This window comes from Zonotrichia leucophrys, chromosome 8, assembly GCF_028769735.1.
Source record: "Zonotrichia leucophrys gambelii isolate GWCS_2022_RI chromosome 8, RI_Zleu_2.0, whole genome shotgun sequence".
Classification (NCBI taxonomy): domain Eukaryota; kingdom Metazoa; phylum Chordata; class Aves; order Passeriformes; family Passerellidae; genus Zonotrichia; species Zonotrichia leucophrys.
In genome coordinates this window covers 20,496,041-20,522,839 of record NC_088178.1, presented here as the reverse complement: position 1 = coordinate 20,522,839, position 26,799 = coordinate 20,496,041, and the positions used below count along the sequence as shown (strand labels likewise).

The following is a 26,799-nucleotide window of genomic DNA, read 5'->3' as shown; positions in this document are numbered from 1 at the left end:
TCAGCAGCCGGCGCCCCGGGAACGCGGCAGCCTGCCCACAATAGCAAATGGATGCAAAATGAAGCTGGGTGTGTGCCGCCGGGCACGCTGCTCCTGTTCAAGGACCCACATTTTGCCAGCAGTTCAAAAGAAAAGGGTTTTCTCTCCTCTCCTAATAAAAGATGCTGCCACTCTGAAGCCCCTCTTTGAGCCCAGCTTGCCCACACCAAGTCCTCGGCTGTCCAGAAGAGGCTGCAGCCTTGACACAGCTCAGCAGCTTTGGCATCACTCACACTGCTTCACTGCCATCAGCTCTCTGCAGAGCACAGCATGGTCCCCAGCAGGGACAGGGGCTGTGGGACACGTGTGCTCCCAGCCAGAGTGGGCAAGGGCCTGGAAATGCAAAGGGTGAACAGGACCAGAGAGAAACCCTGGAAATGGAAAGCCCAGGATGAGTTACAAGGGTGAGCCAAACACCCCTGTTCACTATCCCTTCTTTCTACCCAACACTTCCATGATGGAGTGCACAAGCAATTTGAGAGAGGAATTTCTGCTGGAGCCCATGCACCAATCCCATCCATTCCTGCACCATAATACATCACAGCTGAGATGAGGCACCAGCAATGGCCCTTGTGGAGCTCAGACTAGCACTGGACAACAAGATGCTGCCCTCTCATCCCATCACCACCACACCACGGGAAGGAGCCATGTGTTCAGCCAAGGTTGGCTCTGGCTGGAATCTGCTTCTGCAAGAACATTTGCTTAAACATGTAACAAGGTGGCTCCCTGCCCAGTTCTGGAGGAATCTCTGCTCCTAAGGCCCCCAGCTCACCATCCCCAGTGTGGTTGCCACATCTCACACATGCAGGCTGCCTCTAAGGCCCCAGTGGTGAATCTGCCACCAGAGAGAGGATGCCATTCCCTCACCCTCGAGTATTTGTAATTCTCTTGATCAGGTTTCTGAAGACAGGCAATAGCCTTCCAAAGGAACCAGATGCACTTGATTTCTCCTCCCCATCCTCCTGGGCAGAAGGCTGCCCCAGCAGCTGCCACATCCCCGAGGCTCAGCATCTCGGAGGAGCAGTGATCAAAGCCATCCCTCTCCCATCGCGGGAGGCTCCGGATGTCAGCTCCATGACACCCCGCCTACCCATCCTGCCAGAGAGACTCCGTGCATTCATCAGGCATCTCCAGAGAGGCACACGGCAATCTGGAAGGCCCAGAGATGCCAGACCGCTAATGTGCTAGGGAAAAGACGTCAGCGAATATTACAAACACCCCAGAGGATCAGAGGCAGGACAAGGGAGGAAAGACCTGGAAGGAATTGGACAAAAAAAGAGGGCGAGAGTCTGCACTTGGGAAATTCATGGAGGAATGGCACTGTCTTTTTTCTTATTTCAAAAAGGGTGATACTGCTGAAGCAGATTCAACTGCCCTAAGGACATGTGAAGAGGGTCTCGCATTCTTCCTCTCCTGTCCAATACTGCAGTATTAAGTGCTGAGGGAAATCAAGATTGCAGGGCACAAGTCCTGCCTGTGCACTGCTCCTCTCAGATGGACAGAGCAGCCTGGACTAAACATCTGCAATCCATCCTCATCCTCACCCCAGCACCAGGCTGTCAGTCACACCAGGGACAGCTCCTGGGCACACAAAAGCACACGCAGGTCACAAACCACATTGCACCATTTAGGCAGTGAAAGGCTGAGCATTCCCACAGCCTGAAGCCCTTGGCTTTCCCAGCCTTCCCTGTCCTCCAGCCCCTCCAAACACAGCAACAGAGCCCCACTCAGCAGCAGATGCAGGGGAAGCAGAGCCAGTCGAGCTGCCGGACTCCCAGCACAGCGTGGCCATGCCAGCCAGCTCTAGCTGTGATGAAGCCAGAGCAGCATCTAGGTCAGGCTCAGAAGAAAACAAAAAGCAGACAAGCAGCCCTCAGCTAGGACTAGGGGATGTTGACACAGTAACCCTATCAAACCAGCTCAGCCCCAGTGCAGCCTGCCTCCTCTCCTGTGCCACAGGAGCTCCCTATGGAAAAACAAATACAGGGAGCAACTTTCAGATGGCTCCTGAGGTGCAGCACCTCAACCTGGCACCTGTCCACAGGCCTTTACACCTGTCAGCTGGCCCTGCCTCCAGCACCTGCACCCTCCTGTCTCCCTGAAACCACTGTTCACAGCTGGAGGTGTCTCCCTCTGGCACTGGTTACACATAAACACAGTAATGATCCTTTTCAGCTACACAGGCACCCCAGAGCCCTGCAAAGCCTCACTGCATAACAACAGTAGGAGTACAAAAGGATTTTCCAGGGACAGAATCTTCTCCATGAAAACCATCAGAAGAGTGTGACAGGCACAGTCTCACCAGACTGCCCTAGCTACAAATGTCACACAATGAAGACTTCCACTGCAGGGGACCTGGAAAGGCTTCAGCCCTCTGACTTATGAGATAACCAGCTCCTCAAGCTGTTCCTAACCCCAGCACTTATCACTGACTGACTCAGAGTGGAGTCAAACCCTGACTTAAATCAGTATTCAGTATTTATTAATAGAGCCATGCACAAAATCTGGCAGGTGGAAGAACCCAGGCCAGTAGGAGCATCATCACTCATCTGCCAGCATCACCACTGACAAAGCGGCTCTACCCACCTGCCTCCCACCAACTCTGCTCCCAGCAAAGCCCATCTTTCCTTCACTTTGTACTCCACAGACCTTCCTGGAAAAGCCTGCTGAACCTCTGTGTTTTTTCTGATCCCACCCCATGCTTCTTCCCCTGTTCAGGGACTGTGCTGCTGCCCCTGCCAGCAGCTCAGAGCCCCACTGCAGTCCACAGCTGCACCTTCAGAGGACACCACTGAGATGGCAAAGCCTGCAGAGATCAGGAGAGGCAGAGGCAGGCTGGGGGAGGGGAGATGAAGCATCCTGGAGGGCATCTCTGTCTCCTCCCAGGCACTGGGAGACTAAATCCCGAGCAGCTTGGCAAGGATGAGCTGCCTCTCGGCACAGCCGCACCTCACGCGGCCGGCGCCGGGTGCCCCCACCCTGGCACTGCCCACCCTCCCTGGGCAAGTGTGAGCCTCATTGTTGGTGCAAACAAAGGAGCGGTTTGTGCCTGATGAAAAGAAAGGGAGTCAGAGGCAAAATCATCCAGCAGCCCTGGATGGATGCAGATTAAGCTGCAGAAGGTTGCACGAACGTAGCATTTTCCAGACATCAGTTAATCCCCTGGCTGTGCTCTGTCTCCATCTCCCTGGGAGAGGTGGGCTGTGTCTCACCTGCAGCCACAAAGGCAACCAGCACCCAGTGACAAACCTGACATCCCTGACCTGACACCTCCTGTGGGGCCAGGCAACCTACTGGGTGTGAAAAGCTTTCAGAAATGGGTTAGTGGTGGGCTCGGCAGGGCTGCACTAACCATTGGACACGAGAGGTCTTTTCCAAGCGAAATGATTCCATGATTCTATGTGCCCACCAGTACGCCCATGAGTACTGCTTTGGCAAGGATCTCAGTCTATTCTTATAGAGGAAAAATGAGGACACTGGGATTCCCACTAACTGTCTGAGGACCAAGCTATGGATGTCTGCTGGATGTCTGGCTACAGGGTAAGTGGAAGAGTGATGCACTTGCTGTTTGCCCTTCAGGTATGCATCCTCCGCTGCCCTGCCCCCATCACCTCCAAGGTGACCAAGGGGAGGTTTTTGCCCCGCTGCCCTCCCGGGTGTGCTCACTGAGGTGCCCTGTTTAGTCTCTGTGATGAACTCCAGGTCCCACACCAGCTGCTCAGAGCTCCTTCCAACAGGAGCGTGATGCCAGCAGGCCTTGGTTTGCCCTGGCTATTCCCTGGATCCCAGATTTCAGCAATCAGCCTCACTCCTGTTGCCCTGCAGATACTTTGAAAGACCTTGAGCTTCAGCAGGAGCAAAGGAGCTGGATTCCTGGTTTAGAAAGGTATCAATGGGCCATCCACGCACTGAAGGCTTTTCCCAACCGTAATACCCAATAATGCCCAGCACCTGGCAAAAGTTCCTTCCTTCCCTGCCTAATGCAGACACTGATAATGGGTGTCACACTGATGCAGCTGGTTCAGCAGCCAGGACCAGACCCGTGGGCTCTCCCTGCCCGGCGCTGCAGCTGGCGACCTAGAGGACGCCAGTCAGAAACACAACCCCTCCCTCCTGCTCCCATTCCTGCCACATCATTTTCCCTCCGGGGCTGCCCCGGCGGCTCCCCCTCCAGCCCGGTGTCGGACCCCACCAGCGGCAGGGCGGGCGGGCACAGGGGACGCCGCCCGCCGCCCTGGCCGGGCCCGGCACGGCCGAGCAGGTGCCCCCCCGCTCCCCGAGCCGCATCCCCCGCAGCGCCGCGGCACCGGCAGCATCCCGCTGCGGGCCCCCCGCCCCGCCACGGCCACCCGCGGGCCGGCGGCGTTCGCTCACCTTCTCCACGTTCTCCACGGTGAAGTCGAGGCCCTGCGGCGGCGGCGCCTCCGCCCTCCGCTCCATGGCTGCGGCGGCGCTCAGGAGGCGGCGGCGGGCGGGCGACAGCGGCGGCGCACGGGCAGCCGCATCGCGGTGGGACCCGCCTCCCGCCCCGACGGGGGCGGCGGCACCGGGGCGGCGCGGCTCGGCGCGGCGGTCGGGCCGGGAGGCGCCCGCGGGACTCCCCGAGCAGTCCCGGCGCCCCGCTCCGCTTCTCCCCGGCCCCGCCTCGCCTCTCCCCGCGGCCCCGCAGGCGCGGCCGGGCAGCCCAGGACCTGCCGCAGCGCCGCGCCGCACGCCGGGAGCGGTAGTTCCGACGCAGGCGCGTCCCCTGCCGGGCACCGGGCAACGGCACCGCTCCCACGCTCACCGCTCACCGGCACCGCTCCCCGCGCGGGGCGGGCAGCGCCGGCCGGAGCCGCCCGCAGCACCGCTCCGCACCCTCCCGCTGCCACCTCAGGGACACCCCCGTCCCCATCACGGGCACACGCAGGGGTTGGACGCGCAGCCCATCGCTTTATTGCTACAGGAAAAGGCGACTGTACAAAAATAGAGTTTATCCCTCAAATTTTACAAATAATAGAAAAAGGATGCGGGGGTGCACGGGGCGCTGCCCAGGGCTTCAGTGCAGCGCTGGGGTTAAATTACACCCGGCCGCTGGGGGCCCAAAGTCATAAATAGGAGCTGCCGCTCGAGAACAATAAATAAATAATTTAGAGTAATAAATAGTTTAGTGCCACAGCACTGCGGAGCAGCGCGGGGACCTGCCACCACCCTGGGAACCAGGCAGGGGTGGGGGTCCCAGTGGGTGTCTAGGAACGAACACCCTGCAGAATACAAGGGTCTGCTGCTGGTCCGGGTGCAGAGCTCCCACTCCACTCTGGTGCAAATTGGCCCCACTGCATCCCTGCCCTCAGGGACACCCCTTCCCTGCACCACTGACCCCAGGGTGCCCGAGGGGACAGGGAGGGTTTGCCCCCTCTGAAGCCTGGGTGATGCTTGGCCCCTGGAGCACAGGTGCAGGGGTGCTGCTGATGGACACTGGGCTGGCAGTGGTGGGGATGGTCCTTACTCTCTTCAGCTCATCTCCCAGGACTGAGCCAGAACCCCACGTAGCCGCTGGCACCAGCTGCTTGGCACTGAGCAGGAGCGGGCTTGGCCACCCACACTCCAGTCACGACTCCGTCTCACCTCGGTTCTTTGTGGCCACGTAACAGCAGGGGCACCAGCCTCTGCCAAACCCTTGTTCTGAGCCACAGTGCCACCGCATGTGGCAAGCTGGAGTCTGTCGGCATGTGTCGAGCTGGGGCCAAGCCAGCGGCCCCCTCCTCAGCCAATACAGCTGCACTCGGCTGCTGAGAGCTTCTCCACCGTCTGCCACGTGTTCTCCACATCCATGAAGGAGACAGCCTCATAGCGGGTGGGTCGGCAGCAGGGGTGGCTGAGGACGCGCTCCTGCGGCCCCGGGGCTATGAGCTGCTGCCGCAGCAGGCTGCCCAGCGTCAGGTCGTAGTTGCTTCGCGCCCGGTGGCAGGACCCGCTGCAGTACTTGAAGAGCACGATCTCGTCCGAGTTGAAGCCCAGGCCCAGGTCGCGCACCTTCACCATCAGGTTGCGGATGTGGCAGTTGCGCCCGCGGTTGCGCCGCGGGAGTTTCGTCCCCCCCTTTTTGGTTTTGCCGGCAGCTGGCGGGGAGCGCTCGGCACGCAGCAGCAGGTCCTCCGCCAGCTCTGCGGTGCCCGGGCTACCTGTTGTCGCGTTGTCCCCTGCACATGGAGGACATGGCACTGTCATGACCTCTCCTGCACCCATCGCCCTCCTTCTGAGCCTGCCGGTCCCCGCTGTGACCTACGGGTCCCTCCTGATCACCCACCATGGTGATCAGCCTGGTGCCTGAGAGAATGTGCTGGTGGGAATATACTTCCAGCCAAGAATCTTCTCATCTTCTCATTTCTAGGGCTCTGCTACTTGCCCAGCATTAAGCTCAGGGCCCCATGTGTTGAGATCCCCTCCGCCCAACCCCAAAGTGCAGCCACAGCCTCGCATGGGCTGGGGCTCCCCACAGTAGCTCCCAACCTGCCCATGCCCCACACATGGGACCACCATGCCCAGGCTGGGGGCCTGTCCCAAACGCACCGTACAGCTGGTTCCAGGCAGCAGCAGCAGCAAGGGGCGCCTCCACAGCATCCTCCCCAGACAGGCTGGCAGTGGCCGTGCCCCGGGGCGTGGGGGCTGCGTCCAGCGTCTCGTTGCAGTGGGGCATTCGCAGGGTGCCTGTGGCCAGCCCAGCCAGCAGCGATAGGATGGCAAAGAACCCCCACAGTGTCCCCTCCTGCAAGGAATCACAGCACAGCAGGGTCAGCCCTGACCAGAGTTCATTCCCCACACCAGGAATGAGACTCCATGAGCTGGGGATGGGTGGGGATGGGGGTCATGTAGTCTTGGCCATGGCAGCCAGACAGACCTGGGCTCACCTTGGGCTGCAGGTGCGTGGCAGGTCCTGCAGGCCTTCGCTCTGGTGGCCCCTGTCGCTGGTCCATGCTAACTGCAAGTACAGAGGCTGGGGTCAGTGCCCACACAGGGTGGGTATAAAGCTGGCTGGCTCAGAGTTGGCACATGCCTCCCTGCCCTGGCCAAGCCTGCCACCCCCTCCCTTGCCCCCCAGAACCTCACAACAGCTCCTGCACTCCCTTCATGGCCCACTCCTACCCCTCTCCTCTCCTGGCATAGCCAGGCATCCTCACCACACCGAACACCTCTTCCAAGAGATTGGGCAGCTTGGGCAACCCAGCCTTTGTACAGCACATCTCCTCAGGGGCCATGCAGCCATGTCCTCATGTGAACAGCCTGGGATGCCAGGCTGGACTGTGAGGCAGCAGCTGGGCTGGGAGTGCTGCAAGGGGGGGCCCTTTCCCATGGCCCTTCCCTGGGAATGTTTTTCTTGCTCACAGTGGGAGCCTGACCTTGGAAACTCCAAATCCATTAGCACAGGGTCCTTGGGTGCAGCCACCCCTTGGCCCCGCGCTGGCTCCCCAGGCTGCTGCCTGCGCCAAGCTGGGACACACATCTCCTGAGCAGCCTGGATGAGTGGGACTGCAAGGGGCAGGATGCTCAGGCAGGTCCTGTGGGGACACAGCAGGGTACAGAGCACCACACTGGGCTCACTGTGGTCATTCACCCCAGCACCACAGCTTGGCATCCACTGCCCTGACACGCAGAAAGGCACTGCATCCCTGCTGTGCGTGGTCCCAGAGAAGCAGCAAGTATGGTCTCAGAGGAGTGATGTTTCCCAGGAGGTGCTGCAGCAACTCCCATTTGTAGCCACATCTTTGCCTCCTTTCCCAGCTCCCCTCTGTGGTGCAGGAATGCCCCAGTGTCCAAAGCTAGGATACCCTGGCTTTGGAGGGCTTTAGAAGTGGTTCCAAAAGGGGTTGTAGTTTCCTTGTCCCATCTGCTGCATATCCTGTCTCTCAGGATGGGACTGTCCCCTTGGTGTTTAGTGGCATTCTGCATTCAAGAGTTCCTCCATCCCCTCTATGACTTCGGCTTTGCTCCAGCATGTCCCAGTTGCTTCCATGGCAAAGGAAGCAATAAGGGATGGAGACATGCTGAGGAGAGCGCTCCTGACCAAAACAAAGTGAAATCACAAACCTGGGCACTGCTGGGACAAGAAGAAAACATAATTTCTTCCAGTCCCTCTAGCATTTTGGGATGGTCCCCAAATCCCAGTTGTGAATCTGATGCCACCCTGCACTGGCCACATGTGCCATGGGTCTGTAGTGGGCGCTGCCAATCCCATGTGTCCCCTCCGGGGGCCGTGCACCAGGCGGGATGCGCTCCCGGTGCCGGCAGGGCTCGCACCAGCCGTCACAGCCCGGGCAAACCCAGCCCACGCTGCCCCTCGCTCCCGTGGTGGCCGTGGCCCCACGCCAGCCGCTGCCGCCAGGTCATGGATTTCCCAGGCCGGAGGGGCCGGGTGAGGGTCCCTGCGCCCTGCTGGAAAGGGACGGACTCCCCTGTCCTCGCTTCCCTGCGGCGGCCCCTCGGCTCCAGCATCCCGGCGGGACGGGACGGGACGGATCAGCCGGTGCAATTCAGGCTTCTCCCGTCCGGCGGCAGCACGGCCCCGGACTCTGCAGCGGCAGCGCTGCCGGCGGGGCGCCGAACGAGGGCAGCCTCCCTTCGCCACCGGGAGCCCCAGAGCCGAAGCGACGGACTAAGACACAAGCAGCGCCTCCTCAGACTCGGGGCCCCGTCCACGGGGCAGCTCCTCGGGCCCGCGGGACCGCAGCCCACGCTGGCCCCGCTCGGCATCTGCTTTCGTCCAGCGCGGGCAGGGCTGAGCCCAGCACCGGGCACCCCACGGCGGTGCCAGACCTGCACACCCCACAGCAGACCCCCATGTCCTGTACGGGGAAATCCGGCTGTATCTCCCCCAGACACGGCTGCCAGAGCCCTGCCGGGGATTCATAGACACAGGAGGGTTTTTCCCCGGGTCGGAACAGAGCTCATCCATGTGAGCACCTGCCTGGACCCCCGCCACACGTGTCCCCCGCCCGGGGCTAAACAACAGCATTTGTTGGCTCAATCCCTGAGCAAGCCACCTCACACCCACTCGTGCAGAGCCCGGCGGGAGCGCCGCTGCCCGCCCTGTGCACGGGGCGCTGGGAGAGCATGTCCCGAGCTGCCCCAGGCCCCCGGGGAGGCACAGACACTCGCCAAGTGTCCCCAGGCCCGCGGTGAGTGTTTCGGCTCTCGGAGTAGCTGTGGCCCCCTGCAGCCGCGGGGCCCACCTGGAAGCGCGGGGGGATGCCCAGAGACCCCTTCGGACACCTGCGGGCACCGGCGGAAGCCCTGCATCCCTTCGCGCTGACCGTGGTAGAAGAAGTGATGGGGATCAGAAATCAACCCCACGTATGAGGACTCGGACACGCGGGACACACGGCAGAGACCAAACTCGGCCCCAACTCAGGGACGGCAGAGCCGGGGAGCACAGGGTACCCCCGCCCCTTCCCTCTCGCCTGCCCACCGCCCGGGGCGCACACCTGTCCGACGTGCCCAACGGGCCGGGCGGGAGCCCCGGGAAGAGGCGGGCGAGCCCGTCCCGTGCCCCTCGGGCGCCCGCAGCGGGGTGCCGCCTCTCCCCGCCCCGGCAGGAGCCCCGGCCCCGCCGCGGCCCCCAGCGCTTCCCGCCGCCGGGTCGGGCTCGGCTCCCCGGTAGCCGAACGGGGGGGACTGGCCCGGGGGCGGCCCGAGACTCCTCACCGGCCCGCGAATATTGCCGGGAGGTGGGCGGCGAAGCGGGCTCCCCTCGTCCCCCCCGTAGTCCCGGTCCGAGCCTCCGCCGAGACTCGGGGCCGCCGGCAGGCTGGGGCGGGCGCTGTCGCCCGCCACCCGGCCCGCACTCACCGTGCCCGCGGCGGGGACCATCCCCCGGGCCGCCGCTGCCCCGCATCGCCTCCGCTCCCCGCCGCCCCCCGCCGCCCGCCGCCGCTGCGCCGGGGCGGGGCGCTGGCGGGGGCCGGCGCTGCCCCGCCGGCACCGACTCCCGCCGCTGCTCCCGGTGCCGCTCCCGCTGCGTCTCGGGGTGCGGTGGTGGCGGCGTCAGGCGGACGCGCAGTGCGGGGCACCGGCGGCTCCATCCCGCTCCCGTCGTCGTTGCCGGTGTCAAATTCCAGCCACCGTCACCTGACCGGCGGGGCGGGCACCGGCACCGGGACCCCGACTCACACTGGCACCAGGATACCAACCGGCGCCCCGATCCGCGCGTAGTGGCACCGGGACTCCGACCCGCACGGGTGCCTGGACCGCACCGGGATCAGGAGGGCACCGGAATCCCGCCAGCAGCAGGATCCGCAGCCCAACCCGCTTCAGCACCGGCTCTCGCCGTGATCCGCACGGCCTCCGAGCTCCCGCGGAAACTCGCACCCCGCCGGGAACAGCACCGGGACCCCCGGAGCCCGACCCCCGCTACCGCCACCTGCCCGTCGGCCGACCCCCGGGCAGGCGGACCCGCAGCCTGGACGGACGGACGCCCTGTGAGCGGTGCTTCCTGCCCCGACAGCGCGACCACAGCGCAACCCGGACGGACACACGGACACCGTCGGGAAAGGGTTCAGCCCTTCCCGGAGCGCTCCGGGAGCAGAGCCCGAGGGGGACCCCCTGCACACGTGGGGATCCGGCGGGGATGGGCTGTCGGGCAGGGTCCGGGCTATCCCGGCGGCTCCCGGCAGCGGCGGGGCCGGCCCGCGTCCCAAGCATCCCGAGCTGACTCGGGGCACCGGCGTGCCTGCCGCTCGTGTCCGGCCGCGCCGGAGGAGGAGTCCGGCCTCCCGCCCGCCCGCGCCCCGCGCCCCGCTCCTCCTGGGCCGGGCCGCCCGCCACCGGGCTCCTTACCTCTGCCGCCGCCCTGCCTCCCTCCGCCGGGGCCGCCGCTGGCCCCGGGGACATGGGGGCCGGCTGGCGAGTCGAGCCGAGCCCGTGCGAGTCCTTACGTCACCGCCCGGGGCCCTCCGCGTCCATCCCGGGGCTCTCGAGTGCTCCTTGCGAACGTGCCAAATCCCGGGGCCGCCTCCGCTCGGCCCCGCTTCTCACGTGCTCCCCTGGCCGGAGCCGAGCTCCGGGACGCGCCCCGCGCCAGGCGAGCCCCCCGGGTCCGGCCCTCATGGCTGCGGACTCCGGGGCCGCCCGGGAGGGCTGCCCGCCCCGCTACGCCGCCGGCCGTGTCACCTGCCCCGGCGGCGCTCCGCCGCCCCGGCGCTGCTCCCCGGGCTTATGCAATTCCCCGGCTGGAGCGGGGCCAGCGGCTCGGTCGCCGACTGTGCCGCGGCTGCACGCCCAGGTCGCCCCGACCCCGGGCCACCCGCGTGGCTTTAACCTCCTTCCCGGCAGCCCGGGCCCCGCGGTCCCGCGGAAGGGTCGGATAGCCGCTCCTGCAGCCACCTGCGGAGCCGCCGCCTCGCCTGCTCTCATCTCCGCGGATTATCCGGCGCGGGGGTGACAACTCCCGCGTCCTCCTGCGACATCACCTGCCAGGGAGTGTGCGGGCACAGGCGGCGCCCACTAAGCCGTCCCTGCCACGGCGAGCAGGAACAGCGGAGGTGGCACGCGGCCCGGAGCTGCTGCTTCACCTGCCCTGGAGCGGCACCGTGCGGCCCCGGCATCCCCCTTTCACTCCCACTCCTGTCCTGGCACAAGCAGCTTGACCTGGTCTGTGGCTCTGGGTGGCTCCCTGGCTGCTAGTGGCACTGCGTGGGAGCCGGGGCTCTGCCGTGGGATTGCTGCTCCACGGCCACGGCTGCTCCCATCTGAGATGTCCTCACAGGCATCGGAGGCAGTGCCCGGGGATGCCTTGGCCCAGCAGAGTTTTGGAAGTCCTGGTGCCTCCCTGGGGTAGAGAAAGAGACAGGGAACAGGTTCCTCTGCTTTGCAGGGCTACAGACTAATGCAGCTGCCTGCTTGGAAGATTTCAATGTGAGTGGCATGTCCTGTTCCAGGTTGCCTGGCTGTCCCCATGGAGCTGGGTCTGGCCACAGCCTTGCCCATACTAGGGAAGCTGCCCAGGAAGAGAGGGCTGCCAGTGAAGGGAAGGGCTGCCTCCCCCACTGATAACCCTCAGGGCTTGGAGACAGCCTCAGGGGCTGGCTCAGCAGAGGGGTCACCCCATCCACTCCCACCTTACCTAGGTTGGGTAGGTCTTCATGTCCCCAGGACACAGCCAGGAAGTCCTGAGCCTGTGATGCTGGTTGTATGCAGGGGGCCATGTGGGGCATGGCACAGGGTATCCAGGGCACCCATACAGGTGAGCCCAGAGTGTCCCCAGTCATGTGGAAGGGGTGGTTGTGCAAAGCCTGGCTTCTGTCCTCTTCCAGGTGTGCCCCCTTCGAGGTTGCTGTCCCACACACCTGGAGGCACTGGCTCCCTCCTCTGCCCTTCCTTCTTGTCCTGGGAGAAATAAGCCTGCAGCTGCTGTCAGCCCCACTAATGTCCTACCAGCAGCACCTCCTCCCTGTCCCCCACAGCCACAGTGGCAGGGGATGGGATGTCCCAGCTATGAGCCTCAATCCTAGCACTGCTCTCCCCTCTTGGGCTCCCATGAGTACTGGCTCTGCCCTGGAGCGTGCTGGGCACGGCTCAAGCTGCACAGGGTGCTGGGGAGCAGGGCAGGTTCCAGCCCCACAGGTCTCCAGACAGAGGGGTGACCTGCTCCCTGACTGCTGCTGGCACTGCTGGGCTTTGTACCTCCCAGGGCACTGCCTGTGCCAGCCTGTGCCCCTGCACCCCTGGGGCTGGGGTGTCACAGGTGCCTCGTCTGGTCTGCAATAACCCCTGCTGAGCCGAGCCAGGACCTGCTGTGACATCTGTCCCTAAAGGTGCCACCCTTGCAAGTGGCAGGAGGGGGGTGATGCAGGCAAGCCAGATGGCAGGACTGAGCTCGTCGTGACTGCTGTCCGAGGCCATGGCTGGGTGTGACACAACCTACGTGGGAGAGAGCTGTGACGCAGGCTGTGTCCCATCTCAGCAGTGACGTGGCTCCTTCAGGGATATCTCTGAACAAGGCTCCTTGTCTCAGCTGACCTGAACGTCCTCGTGTGCCCTGGTCCCAGGCTCTGTGCTCTTTCCTTCCTCCGCCCTCCCACGGCCAGGACAGGGCATGGGCCATCCCTGGGGCTGGCTCAGCCAGATGGCAGTGGTGGCCCAGCTCTTTAAATGCTATAAAAAGAGGAGGGACAGAGGGAGGATTTGAGCTGCTCCAGCATCTCCTTGAAACCTGCCACCATGCATCAGGGAGGGCTGGGCAGTTGCTTCTCTGGTGCCCCATTGGTGCTAGCAACAACCCAGCCTTTGTTTGGAAGCTGGGAGGTCTGGCAGACCAGTCACTCGCCTGGAAGTAGCCTTCCCGTGCCTCCAAGGGATGGAACTGTCTCCAACACATCCTGTGCCTCTGGGAGTCTGGTGGCATCACCAGGGCTTGCCTAAGGAGTTACACTCTTCCAGCTGGGACTTGGCAGGTATGAGAGCTGGACACAGCCTCGGTCCTGGCTTCCTAAACCATTTCCTTTTCCAGGACACTGTAGTGAGAAGGTCACTTGGCCGGACACCTGCCTTTGTCAGGGCCGCACCCAGCCCGATTGCTGCTGTGACCCTTGGCAGGAAGACATCCTGCTGGCAGGGAGTCCCCAGGAGAGCAGCCACAGTCACAGGCAGGACAAGCTCTGGTGCCTGTGCCTTCCAACACTAAATGAACCCAACCCAAAATCCCCTCTCCCACCCCTCAAAGTCACCTGAAAGGAGGAGCACAGACCTCTCCCGTCCCCAGCACCAGGCCAGTGGCATTGGCCAGCTGCAGCTCCTGGCAGCTGGATTACTGTTCCAGAGGAGTCAGCAGTGAAACCAGGCAGGGGACAGCCCAACCAGGGGAATCCCTCTGCCTCCCATATAAAAGGCCCAAGGCAGCAGAAGAAAGAGGCTAGCCAAGCTTGTTTGATAGCTTTATTGCTTCTGTGATATGACTGAATTGATGTGACATAAGCCGGCTTGGAGGAGCCTGCAAGACTCTTACCCTCCCTGCCTAGAGGGAAAATTTAAAAAAAATGCAGAAACTAAAACTAATTTTAAAAACTCATTGAGTTCTTGCATCTTGGCTTGGTACAGTACCGGCAAATGCACTGGCCTTTTCAAGACCCTGTGCAGGCTGTGCAAGGAGCCAGAGCCCAGAAGGGCTGGGCTGTGCCCCAAAGGGGCTCCTGCACTGAAGGACACGTCTCTAATACTGTGAGTGACACACACTTGGACTGAGAGCACACACTGTGCTGGTGCCCATGGAGCTCAGCGTGGTGGCTGCCTCCCTGCCTAACACTCTGGAAGCCCTTGTCCGTGTCCAGTTCTGCCCATACCCAACCCAACTGTGCCCATCTGACACAGATGGCCCTGTCCTGACACCTTCCCCCCCTCCCAGCAGTGCTCACACTCAAGGGGTGGCACAGCATGGCCAGGCAGCACCTCTCCACTTCTCACTCCAAGGAAGGAGACACTGGAAGCCCAGAGATGCTGGGATGAGGAATGCTGGGCTGGATCCCACTGCTGCCTCATGCTACCTGGCCATGGTGCTTACCTTTGGCACGTGTGAGCTCGAGGACACAGCATGGCCAGGCCTAACAGGGTGAGCTGGTGGTGGGATCCCAGAGCCAGTGTGGTGGGCACTGACACAAATGCACAAGCAGCTCATGGTGTTGTCAGCACAGCAGCAGCAGCTCTCCAGCACCTCCTGTCCTGCAGAGCAGCACATGCAGGCTGCCCTGCAGCTCCCCAGACCTGCTCTCTGCACTAGCTGGAGCAAAACCCACTGTGGTTGCTGCCCCTGGTCTCCCTGTGTTTCCCTGGGCTGTCTCCAGGCAGTTCTCTGCCGCCCGAGTGGCCTTTCTGCACCACGGCCCATCAGAGGCACCAGGCAACCCCGCTCTATATTTAGGCTGTGGAGAATTCCCCTGGGCTCTCCCTTCCGATCTGACAAGGTGAGTCACTGTGAGGGAGAGGCCAAGACTCACATCCGTCCCACTGACCCTGCTCTGACCCGCACCGCGGCGTCTCCAGGGCGGGAGGTGGCTGCAGGTGCACCTGGGGAGGCAGCCAAAAGAACAGCACCCAGCAGCAAAACCCAGTGCTGTGCACTGCTCCTGGAACTGGAGCCCCATCACCTGGCCACGGGCTGCTCTGTGGTGCCAGTGAGCCAGAGGAGAGTCTTGGTCCCCAAAATGCTCTTTCCTTCTGCATGCAGGTGGTCCTGACCCACCACAGTCACTATGGACCACGCATTCATCTATTCCACTTGGACTCTTCTGCCTGGAGACCCCTGTCAAGGTGGAGGGAAGGGCTTGGAGTCACCTCCCTGTCTGTAGGGTCAACTTCCCATCAGGACCTATTCATGGCTGTGATGGAGAGCTGGGATGACAGGGAAGGCTGAGCAGAGGCCATGCTGTGTCCTTGGACCTGGAGCCAGTGAGTTGGAAGATAAAAGTGCTCTGGAGCTTTGTAGTGTTCAATAATGCAATTGAACAACCCTCTGTGGGGGTCCCAGCAGCGACACCAAAGGCTCTTCCCTCTTCCTTGCAGATGCAGCTGCCCACTCTGCCACCTCAGCTCACTGCAGCCCATGGATGCAGCCCTAGGGCTCTCATGGCAGCTGGTCAAAGCACCAAGCCTGAGAGAGTGGGTGTCAACCCTTCCCCAGCCACAGCCTCAGCCAGACCCAGACCAAGCATTCCCCCTGCCAGCATGGCTGGGACTCAACAGAAGATGGTCCCAAGGCCAGGCTGACACCCAGGAACTGCAAAGGGAGGGTTGCCTGGTGAGAGCCATGGAAATTCAGTCCCATGGAGTCTGCAAGAAGGATAAACAATTTGGGAGATACTTACAAGGAATATCTGCCACAGCATATGCTCAAAAACTGCTGCAAACCTCCCAGAGCATCCTGAAAGGAGACATGTCCCTGGGGAACGGGGACTGCCTGGCTGGGATGGGACATGGGAAGGGTAAAGGGAAGGAGAGCCTCCCAACATGCCTTCTGCAGCCCAGAAGCAGCAGGAACTTTGAGCTGCTCCCAGATAACAAGGAAAACAGCAGCCACAACAAGAAGCTGGGCAGGACTTGCCCCTGAGCAAGCTCCTTGGCTACAGGCACAGCAGGCAGGAGAGGCTCCTGAGGGAGGCATCCCACACCGATCTAAGCAGCACTCAGTGCCGTGTCCTGGGAGCTGCCTCTGCCTGCAGTCTGCTCTCAAACCATCCTGTACTGTTTGCTGGTCTGCCCCTCCTGCACACCCCCTTGGGGGTCTCAGGTCCAAAGCCACAATCCCTGCAGGTACAGAGCTGGTCTAGGGGAGCCATGCGAGCCCTGCTCTGAGCATGCCAGGGTCATGCTCCCTTCAGTCCAGAGCAAGGCAGACTGCAATCCTTGGCCTGTGTCAGACACAGTGTCAGGACCATGAGCCCAACCCACATCCCTCTGAGATCCCCCTCCACTGAGCCCAGCACCGGCTGGTTTGTGCCAGTGCATTGACACCCAGGTACTGGGACAGCGCCTGTGGGTGCACTCCAGCCTGCTCCAGGCCAGGAGAGCACAGGAGCCACTTTCCACATGGAACTGCTCTTTCCCTTGGCAACCTCCCTCCTGCCCACGCTCTTCAGGTGGACGAGACCACCCTTGCTGCCCTCGCACTTGGCCACGTTGATCAGTTTATTCCAGCTCCTCTGAAATACGTATACAAATCAAATGTGCAAATAGTGCATCTTGGGACCAAGAGGGCAAAGGAAGGACGTGCTCCTGAGAGCAGGAGGAGCAGCAGTGCTAGAGCAGCACAGGAGGAGCTTGGAAATGGAGTGAGCAGGGGCCGAGCAGAGGGTGAGAGTTCCCATCAGGTTCCATCATCATTGAGGTCACACGTCGCTTAAATAGGGAACATGATTGAGTCTGGAACGTAAAACAAACATCTTCAGCAGTCTGCTCTCAAACTGTAAAGCTTGAGATCTCTGCTCAAGATCTGACCTCTTTCCAAAGAATAAATTACTCCCCTCCCACACAAAACCAAAGCGAGATGCTGTCCAGAAACAGTGACACAAGTCTGCACGGACTCTTCAGGGGCCCTGCACAGCAGGCACAAACCAAGAGGCCTGAAAGCCTTCAGCACAATGGGGCAGGCTCCGCTGCATTGTGACAGGCAGGAAAGTGGGGAGGGTCTGCTGTAGGCAGAGAAAGCCACTGGCTCCCTGCTCCACCTCAGGTCAGGGCAGAGGCAGAGCAAATGGCTATGGAAAACACAGCCAAGTCAGTGGCTGCTGTTGCTGCCTCTGTGGAGGATGTGAGGAAAAATGCAGAAAAACAAACCCATGCTCATCTCCATCCAGAAGCTCCAAGTGGAGAATGAGAGGAAGCCATTATTCTCCCTTTGAATCATAGCAGCACCAATGACACCGAAGTTTTGGATGGATTTGTTTTCCTGGGGAAAGGTCAGAGGCTGGTGACAATGCAGATGGAGCATGAAGAGGCCAGGTTTTTCACAGGGCTGTGCGCAAGCAGACTTTGTCTTGTACCTTGGTATTTCTAGTATGGTTCCAGCAGAGTCTTTTAAAAAATAATACTTTGTACATTCAGGCTTTGCTGCCTAGGGGCAGCATCACCTCCCATTTGGCACTGATCATTGTATTCACAAACCTTTCTTCTCTCTCCTGAGTCTTTCCAGTCTAATTCAGGATGCAGAAGATCTGTCTGCGATGCAGAGTTCAAGAACTGTCCACTCAGCCCCTTGCCCACCTCCTGCCAGCTCTGGGCCTGGAGGTGGGAGATGGAACCCTCATGCAGACTGGCAATGCAAGAGGGTCTTCCCAGAGCACCTGGGCAACTCTGTGTGTCTTCAGTGAGGTGGGATTCTTGCAGGGGGCTGCCAGTGCCTGCTCCCAGAGCTGCAGCGTGTCTTCATCTCCTCCCTTGGATGCAGTGGCTGCAGCCACTCAGATCCCACTGGTGAGGTCAGTGATGACTCGGGCTTTCACCAGCTTTCTCAGGAATTCCTTCTCCCGCTGGATGTTGTGCGTCCAGGACTGGAAGAAAATGAGAGAGACAGGAGGTCAGCAACTACCCTGGCCAAGCATGCTCCTGCCCGTGCTGCTCATGGGGGAGCAGCACTGCACTGACAGTGCTCTTTGGGAGGGATGAAAGCAATGTAAAAACAGAATCTGACAAGTGGCACTGGCAATAAGGGTTACAAAGGCTTGTAAAAGGAAAAAAGCATCAGTTCCAGAAAGCAGCAGTGGGAACGATGGTGGCACAGAGAGAGCTGGGAGAGCAGGGCCGAGCGTGTGTTGGAGGCAGAGAGCCAGGATGCCCCAATGTGCTGGAAACAGTTCCACACGTGGCATGTCAGCTGGGGGCCCTGGGCTTGGCCCCTGCCATGCAGCAGTGTCACTTGTGCCAGCACAGCCCCTTGCTAGGAAGGCTCAGCCTGAGCTCCTGCCCACAGGCAGGGAGCAGCAGCACTGCCTGCAGGCACAGAGGCCACGCTGGGACACCAGCTCACTGCATTCACTTGCATCTGGCTGGGATGGTTGTTGAAACCTGCCTGGAGCACCAGGAGCCTGATACCTCATAGCACAATCTGAGCCCTCCTCCATGCCTTTCAGCCTCATCACACAGTCTGAGAAGCCAAGTTTGTGTTTGCTTTTTGTACAGATGAACTGGGGAAACAGCCACTTGTAGGCAAACTCAAACCACCTAAAATGCCACCTCAGGCCACGTGCAAGTGCCTTATCTGATGGCAGGAGGAAATCTGCTTTGTGAAAAGTACAAGTGGAGCAGGAATTTAAGTTCAGGAGGTAGATAACAAAACTTTGGGTGACACAATTGCAGTGTCTCACATTACAGCTAGGTCTGGCTCCAGCACTCACTGCAAAGTTGCTGGCAAGACCTATCAACCTGTGGTTGTTCAGCACCCAGGCTGCTTTATACCCTAGGCATTGCCACTAACTCCTTTTTACAAGCAGTCACACAAAAGGCCATTCAGCCTCCCACCGGATCCATGGATCTTAGTGATGTCCACATCAGTACTCTCTGATGTTTTGTGGCTAATGTAAGCCCACAGAGGAAGAGGTTCCCCCGTGAGAACACGCTTTCATCCCTCCCAAAGAGTACTGTCAGGGCACTCAGTGCAGCGCTGCTCCCCCATGAGCAGCAGGGGCAGGAGGGATGTTGCATGTCTCCAACACCAGCTCCGGTTACTGATTACCCAGAGGGACTCACTCATCCCACTGACAGACTGAGCTGATCAGACTGAGGAAGCTGCATTCCAGCACCAGCAGTGGGGACAAGAGCCAGAGCAGTTTTCTCAAAACTGACAGGAAAGCAGGCACCTCAGTCCTGCTGCTCCGACAGGAAAAGGCAACAAAATAAAATGAACAGGATAAACCTCAAATAGAACCACACTGCCAGCAGAAAACTCCAGCTCTTTTCTTGTCAATCTGCGCCTCAAAGACAGTGATGGAGCAGTTTGGAGCGTTTACTGTCACCTCCACCTTCCTGTCCCTGCACATCACCACTGCTGCTGTAACCTGGCAGACTGGCTCTGCCCTCTCTCCTCTGCTGTTCGCATCCAAGGCAGCTTCCACTTGTGGAATCAAACAGGCTGCTTGCCTGAGCTCATGGCTGGAGCAATGAACTTTGAGAGTTACAACAGGAACATCCCAGGAGGCTCCAGACCCCTTCCTGTTCTCCAGGGATCAGGCAGGGATTTCCTGTGCTTTGGGTCTGCTTTTTGCTTTTTCCAGTGGAGAGCAAAGCAGAGGGAGCAGAGTTTCTCTGCCAGCACTGTTATGGCTGTTTATCCCAGGGAGGTGGCAGTGGCTCTGAGTGCTTGGTCACAGTTATTAGATGAAAATTTATCATCAGTTAAAGCCACCTTTCAGGGTTATGCAAATGTAGCAGCCCCAAACCACCTATCCTTTTTATCTTGACAATTCCACAAAGAAGCACAAAACATCATCTGTCGCTTCAAGAAAAGCCAAGTGGAATATTTTAAGCCTAAGCAAATGTTTCAGAGACAAACCCAGGAGGAAGGTAAGCTCCCTGTCTGTAATCAATTACAGTCGAGGAATGCCTCAGCTTCAGACCACATTAGTCTTATCAAGCATGCTGCAATTTAAATACAGGAACACTAAATTAGAGAGAGTGAGTCAATGAGGAATGCATTCAAGAAAAACAGCAAGTTGTAGAGAAGGAGTTTTCTCAGTTCTGTTACATCCTCTGTCTTTCTGCATGTAAGCAGCACTTCTCCACAAAAACCTGCACAGAAACCAGAGCAGAGCAAGAAGTGCTACTTCACTGGCAACAGTCGGTTTCCAGTCTCCACCAGTGCTAATTTATCTTTGTCTTTAACCTTCACTGCCTTGTTTCTGGAGCTGCTTAATTTTCATCAGTCTGCTTGAAACTCTTGGGGTTCGCACATACTGAAACAAAAGGGATGGCTGGGCACCCTCATCTTCTTGTCTTCAGGGGATTTACTCACAGCTCCCTTATGCCCAGTCATTCTTACATCAACTTTAAATTTCTAACAGCTGTTTTTGCTCCTGCTTACTCTTACTACACTCACAGAGAGAGAAGCTGTATCTCTTTTTAGTCTTCATTATACCAAGATAAACAAGCAACGCCTTTCTTCTACCAAAACAAGCTGTTAATTTACACCATGAAAACTGGGAAATCTCACAGAATTATAGTAGCTCCCTCTGCCCCTATTTACTACAGATTTACTTCTCATGAGCAAGGAAAAAAAGCTCACCAGTGCCTCATGCAGAGGCAATTCCCTCACTCAACAAGAAGTCCTTTCCTCTAGTCTTTCCAGAGCTGCCTTTGTCTTTTTTTCCCCCCAGTAACAGTCTGGCAGCCTGAATTAGTCTGTGATTTATTTGTACCTACCTAAGCACTTTCCCCCTCTGCCATTGCCAAATAATGCTATCCCAAATTAGAGTCAGAATGTCTGTTATTGCCCGAAATAGCATGGCCTCCCATTCATAATCTTAGCTTTCATGCCACCCAATTCACTCCTGTTCTCAAGGTGCTCATGGCCTTCCTGGATGGTATTTTGATCCTCCCTTGTATTGACCACACCTGGTTTTGTCTCATCACAAATTCCACTTGCACACCATTGCCTTCTGTGCCAAAAATCATTAAAGCAAACACTAAACATGAACCTTCTGCAGAGGAACTCCCAGCTGTCCATTCAGTGCTGCTTTTTGTGCTCTCTCTTAGAGAGACTATTCATGTACAGGTGTTGCACCAAGCCCTGGCTTCTGAAGCTGAACTAATGATAACATCTCACAGGATTGCATGCTTACCTGAACTTCTGACAGGCGGGACCGCTACACTTCCTCTGTCCCAAGAATGATTTTTTTTTAAACCAAATAAAGATATTAAATTCATTTTTGTAAGCTGCCTTTGGTAAACCGATGTTGTGTTTGCTTTCAGGATTTAAATATTCTTTCATTTAAACTTTGCTCTGAAGTTCTGAATAGTACTTCTGAGGTTGGTTTAAGAGTTCTGAATTGGACAGGATTATTTTCCTTGACTTGCTCCCATACCACTCCCCCCCCCAAAAAAAAGAAGGGAAAAAGAGGTATTATATCCACTACAAGCTAATCCTGTGGAACTTGATAGATTTATTGTGGACCTTTTCCTCTGCACTTGCAGCTTAATTGGCTCAAAGTGGAACAGAGATCTCTTGGGCTCTCACACCTTCTGCATTAGCTTCAACAGCTTTTGCCTTTCAGTGCTGACCCAGTAATTTTCGTTTTCCGTGAACTTCTCACCGTAAGCGACCCTTTCCCTCACATTCATCATATCATCCTGATGGAAGTAATATATATATATATTTCTTGTGGTTTCTACTTTAATCATTCTGCTTCCTTCACCTCCTTGGATGTCAGTCTTGATAATTCTTTCCTTGCTTCCTTATTAATTGTTAGTGACATTGTTCAGTATTTGCTAATTTTCCTTTGCAACATCTAATTGAACTTGACTTTTGCCAGTTTCTACTTTATCTCTGTCCCTTCCAGCCATCAGGAGTGAAGTGTTCTGATGTTCTTCCTTACTCCTCTATTACTTCTAACACCACTTTGAAGCAGTTCTTTATGAAATTATATTTACAGCATTTTCCTCCCAGTTTTCCCCTTGCTGCAAGTATGAATCACAGATAATTATTGTACTGTCACAAACAAGACTTCGAGTCTACAATCAGTCCATGAACTCTTCAGTGAATGTGCTTTTAGCAGCCCATTCTCCAAGGCTAGGCCTAAATGCAGAGAGGTCAGAGTCTGCAAGCATGCCCCAATTCCACTGAGCACCCCTCCACCACGGCTGAGTCTATATACAGCCCTGCTTATCAAGCTCCCTCCTTTTGGGAGCAAAATCTGAGTTATACCATCCCTTCTGTTGACTCTCCATTTAATTTAACCATGGAGACACTTGATCAAAGACTATTTCCTAAAATGTCCCTCTGCAAGGCCTTCATACATGCCCAAAGCAGCTGTGAAAGGCCCACAGCTCTTCTCGTGCCCTCCCAGCTGGTGAGAAGAGCTGTGCCAGCCACTGTGCCTGGGAATACCTGGAGTCTCCTTTTGACAAGGAGATGTTCAGCCCTACTGTACATCCCTGACAGTGCCGTTTCTGGGGACACCCAGCACCCCACAGACAGCTGTGTTCAGTGCTGGGGTCAGCAGCTGGGCTCTAACCCACCTCTGTAGATCTTTTACTGCCTTCTCCTACACAGAACTGTCCAAACCCCAATTCTGCTTCTGTCCATTCTACAGCTGTACTTTCCTTGCTGTTCTTAGTGCACAGTGATATCCTGAGTGTCACAGTACTTCTGTCCTTCTGAACACAGCAATACCTGTCCTCTGGTCAGGGCTGCTATTCCAGCAATCTTTTCCAGATTTCTGTTACACAGACACACAGTCCTTATGCACAAGAACAGCATGTGAGGCCTTTGCTCAGCCCCAACACTGTCAAACAGGTGGCTTTTAAACAAAGACAAAAATGTATAAACTTCATCAGTCATCACTGCCGGCCCCAAGAAAAAGCACTGCCCTTTCAGAGGTGCCCCTGCCCCAGCCCCTAACCTCCCCCTCAAAAGCTGACCTCCATTTCAGTCTGCACCACTCCTTGTACTGCAATCACAATTCATCAGCCAGGCTCCAATAGCCATGTTTTCAGTCTATAAATCACCACACCAGACATCTGCCCTGCTTTCAAAGGAGTTTTGTTCTTCTTGTTGGCTACCACAAACTTTAAGGTACTTGGAAGCCTGAAGCAGACCTACCACCCCCTCCCAAGCAACTTGTGTTAATTTAAAATGCAAAAGGCGGCTTCCCAGAGAGAGCCCAGATGATGATAAAGCACCATTGTCTGTGCCTTTATGGTTCAAGACTCCAAACTCGATGTTTGCGGATTATTCTGAGAGGTAGCTGCTGTCGGGGAGAGACAGAGACAAAGCTGTGTGTCACTGCGTGCTGCAGGCCACCTCCCCTGGCCCTTGTGACAGCCCTTACACAGCCTGAATGAGAAGTGTTACAAGATGGTGTCCTCAGCATCCCACAAAGACCTGCTGGGGAAGGGGCAGTGATCAGAAGGAAGCCATCAAAGGCTGCCCCGCCACCTCCCCCTCAGGTCAGGCACCGAGTCACTGAGGTGCTGGGCACAGCTGTATCCAAGGAGCTGACACCTCCAGCAGCAGTGCTGGTGCCTGACCTGCTTCTCCAGCAAAAAGAGACCCGCCAGCAGCTCCACTGTGGGACACAAACACTGCAGGCAGCTCTGCATGAGCAAGGCTGGCTTTGAACCATGAATTGCCCTTTTTGCCACTCCTAAGTGTGTGCGGCAGTCTGCAGCTGAGAAGACGGCCCAGGAAGTTCCCTGTGTAGCACCTGAGGTAACTCCTTGCTCACATCCTTGCTCCTGCAAGAAATGACTGGGGATAGAAGCTCACCTCTGGATGATGAGGCTTGGGAAGACTGTGCTGGGGCAGAGCACATGGAGGAGGGATGCTGGGAGCCTGCCTTGTGCTTCGTTCCCATGATTTAGCACAGCCCCCTGCTCTCTCAGTTTCATAAGCTGCTTATGGATCTGTTTTTACTATTCTAAACAGTCACTTTCCCATCCTTAAATAATTTCTATTTCAAAATTATTCTTTTTCCTCACCACCATTTCCACATTTCCCTCGCTATGTTCCCAGTGGGTCTGACACTTCTACATTAATAGAAGACAGTGACCTGTGATAAAAATACATTTTTATGGAGTGCTTGGACAGGAAGAATTACAGGACCTGAGCAAGACATAAAAATACAAAAAAGTATATGAAAATCTGACTCCAATAGATTCATTGCCATGAAAACAGAAACAAGTGAGCAGACACCTTGGCAAAGACTCAATTTTTTGTACAGCATTCATGGAAGCAGGGAAGGGACAAAAGCTGTTGCAAAGTTATTTGGAATAGGGAAAATAGTAACTGAACAGAGGTGACACATTTGGCCATTCTGCATTTTGCAAGCTAAAACAAAGAGATGGGATAGGAGCTGGAAAATCATCTGTGAGAGTTTATACAACAGCACTGGGTCTGTTGGGCACTGGAGTCCCAGTAACAGATCAGAGAGCAAAGTTTGTCCTGACACCACCCAGAAATCTCCAGCTGAAGTGCAGGCCTGGAGTCTGCACCCCAGCTGTGCAGGGAGCAGTGCAGACACACAAGAACTGGCCTTGAGGCACAGTTTCAATTGCATTGATCTTCCAGCTCACACCTGAAACTGAGAGCACCACCCCAGTGTGCTTCCAGCTCTCCTGAGCACACTGAGCAACAGAAAAGGGTCTCCTCCACCAGCTCTGCCTGGACATACCCTGGGCAGAGTACACTGAGCTACCCAGGAGAGAGGGTAAAGAAGGTAAAGTACCAAATTAGAGAAATTTACTCTGACAAGCATTCCCAAGCACAGGAAAATCCACACATGTTTGCAGCCATACTACAGAACAGGGTCGCAAGATCGTACACTTCTCCTTGACAATTAACAGTGATCAAGTTCCAGTGCATCTCCTTCCTTGCAGATCCTCTTCTTCTGGGGCAGGAAATGCCTGTCCAGCCCTCAGCTGGAGATCCTAGAAGACTCAGTGCAGGCAGCTGGCTTCTGTGGTAGCAATAGCAGCACAATCTTGGACCTTGAGAGCTTTTACCCCTGTGGGGAATGCACAGGCTGGGCTAAACTATGGACTGGGTAGGCCTGTTTCTCCTTGTGGAAATTCAGCTGCCAGTGCCACAGAGCAACAGGAAAAATCAGATTCATTTCCACAGAGATTTTATCACCTCAGTCTTGGCATGGGAGAGGCATCTCCACCCAGCCGTGAGCAAGTGAGTGCATTTTGCTGGCTTTTTTTATATAATCAGAACAAATTCCTTGGAGATGACTCACAGGGTTTCAAGGGTGTCCAGAGAGATGTCAAGCAGCCTCAAGTGTAAATCAGTGACACACCTTGCTGAGAGGACTCCTGCTCACCAGCAAGCCCATTTGCCCTGCAGATACCAGGCAAGGGATGGGGCTAGAGGGATATTACCCAACAGGCTCCCACAGTCCACACACACATGTGTGGCATCTCCAGGCCCAGGACACTGCTGGTGTTTACATTTCCTCTGTAAAGACAGTGATGTTTTCAGGGTGGAGCTGGAGTGTTTCCCTGCAGCTGCTCTCTAGGCTTAAACACTGAACATTTTCAGACATTCAGGCTGGAGGAGCTTGGCAGTCACTGAAGTGATTTGAACTTCAGAAATAGAGGTTCTGCCTCACCAAAGCCGGGTCAAACTGCAGGGGCTCCTGCCTGGGATGTTCATTGTGGTGGAACAGCTGTATCCCATTGCAGTTATTTCAGTGCTGTGATGATGCCATGTTAAGCAAACCTGTTCCATTCCCCTGCCCAGGAATGAACACTCCAGCCTCCATGTGTCTGCTGACCAGAGGACAAAGATGATACTTGCATAATTTCAAGGTATAGCCTGCTTTAGTGGCTCCTTTAGAGGCTGAAATGTAGAGGAGGACCAGGAAGAACCAGGCCTGGACACAATCCCAGAGGTCCAAAGAAACACTGAGAAAAATCCTGTGGATGCTCTTGGACCTCTGGGTGTCAGAGCAGATGGAACAGACAAATCCTTGGTGGAGCCTGGCTCTGGGTCAGTATTCTTTCACTAATACCAAGGGCAAGGTTTGACACAGGGTGCCAGTGCAGGCCAGCCTCCCCATCTGCAAGCTGCATGCAGGTCCACGCAGCAATGTCAAATCCCTTCCATCAAGCAGGTGCTTCCAGTCTGGAGTGGGGCAAATCTCTATTTCTGCATTCTTTGAAGGCAACTACAGAAGACACAAGCCAGCTATTATGCCCTTCACCTTTCAACTTCACCCTCAGATGACTAACAATTACCAGCTACCATTAATATTAAATAGGAGAGAAAGAAACGTGATCCTCTCTTTGCTCTTCACATTCCACAATATCACAAACAATTTGTCATATTGGGAGGGGCAGAGGCAGGAGGAGCATTAATTATTGATACTTGGGAACAGATGCCTTTTCTTGTAGAAGGGCAGTGAAATGTAAGAGGAGCCCGTGGGTGAGGATGTGAGGATTGGATGGGCAGACACAGATCAGGTAACCAGCCTTCAAGTGGAACAGGAACCTTCCTCCTAGAACCAGCTCCACTGGGCTGCAGAGCTCCCAACAACAGCCCCACCTGCAGAAACAAATCCACTGACATCTGAATTACTGAGGCCTCAC

The 26,799-nt window shown here is 57.1% G+C and overlaps 3 protein-coding genes across 15 annotated transcripts in view; all 3 read right to left on the bottom strand.

The window, feature by feature from the left end:
• Positions 1-4,676, bottom strand: part of IPO13 (importin 13) — a 31,302-nt gene extending 26,626 nt beyond the window's left edge. For 2 of the 3 annotated variants that reach the window (XR_010441283.1, XM_064720456.1), the window contains exon 1: positions 4,414-4,675. Coding sequence is in view for 2 of the 3 variants with exons in the window: in XM_064720456.1 (XP_064576526.1) it covers positions 4,414-4,479 (66 nt within the window). In the remaining variant the exon portion in view is untranslated. Of the gene's footprint in view, positions 1-4,413 lie in introns of all 3 variants that reach the window. The other variant, XM_064720455.1, reaches the window with a different exon arrangement.
• Positions 4,677-4,990: 314 nt separating this feature from the next.
• On the bottom strand, positions 4,991-11,154 carry ARTN (artemin). Of its 2 annotated transcripts, none has more exons than XM_064720459.1 (4): positions 10,852-11,154; positions 6,930-7,000; positions 6,592-6,787; positions 4,991-6,221 (listed from the first exon to the last, which is right to left on the bottom strand). In XM_064720459.1, exons 2-4 carry the CDS (start codon positions 6,993-6,995, stop codon positions 5,785-5,787), a joined length of 699 nt encoding a protein of 232 aa, XP_064576529.1. In that variant the 5' UTR covers positions 6,996-7,000; positions 10,852-11,154; the 3' UTR covers positions 4,991-5,784. The 2 variants fall into 2 exon arrangements, with proteins under 2 accessions (XP_064576529.1, XP_064576528.1); XM_064720458.1 differs by lacking the exon at positions 10,852-11,154 and adding an exon at positions 9,865-9,910.
• A 2,779-nt stretch (positions 11,155-13,933) lies between these two features.
• ST3GAL3 (ST3 beta-galactoside alpha-2,3-sialyltransferase 3) overlaps positions 13,934-26,799 on the bottom strand; it is a 174,005-nt gene continuing 161,139 nt past the window's right edge. For all 10 annotated transcript variants that reach the window (XM_064719643.1, XM_064719644.1, XM_064719648.1 and 7 more), the window contains one exon: positions 13,934-18,050. In XM_064719643.1, the coding sequence (XP_064575713.1) occupies positions 17,961-18,050 (90 nt within the window). In that variant the 3' untranslated portion in view covers positions 13,934-17,960. The remainder of the gene's footprint in view (positions 18,051-26,799) is intronic.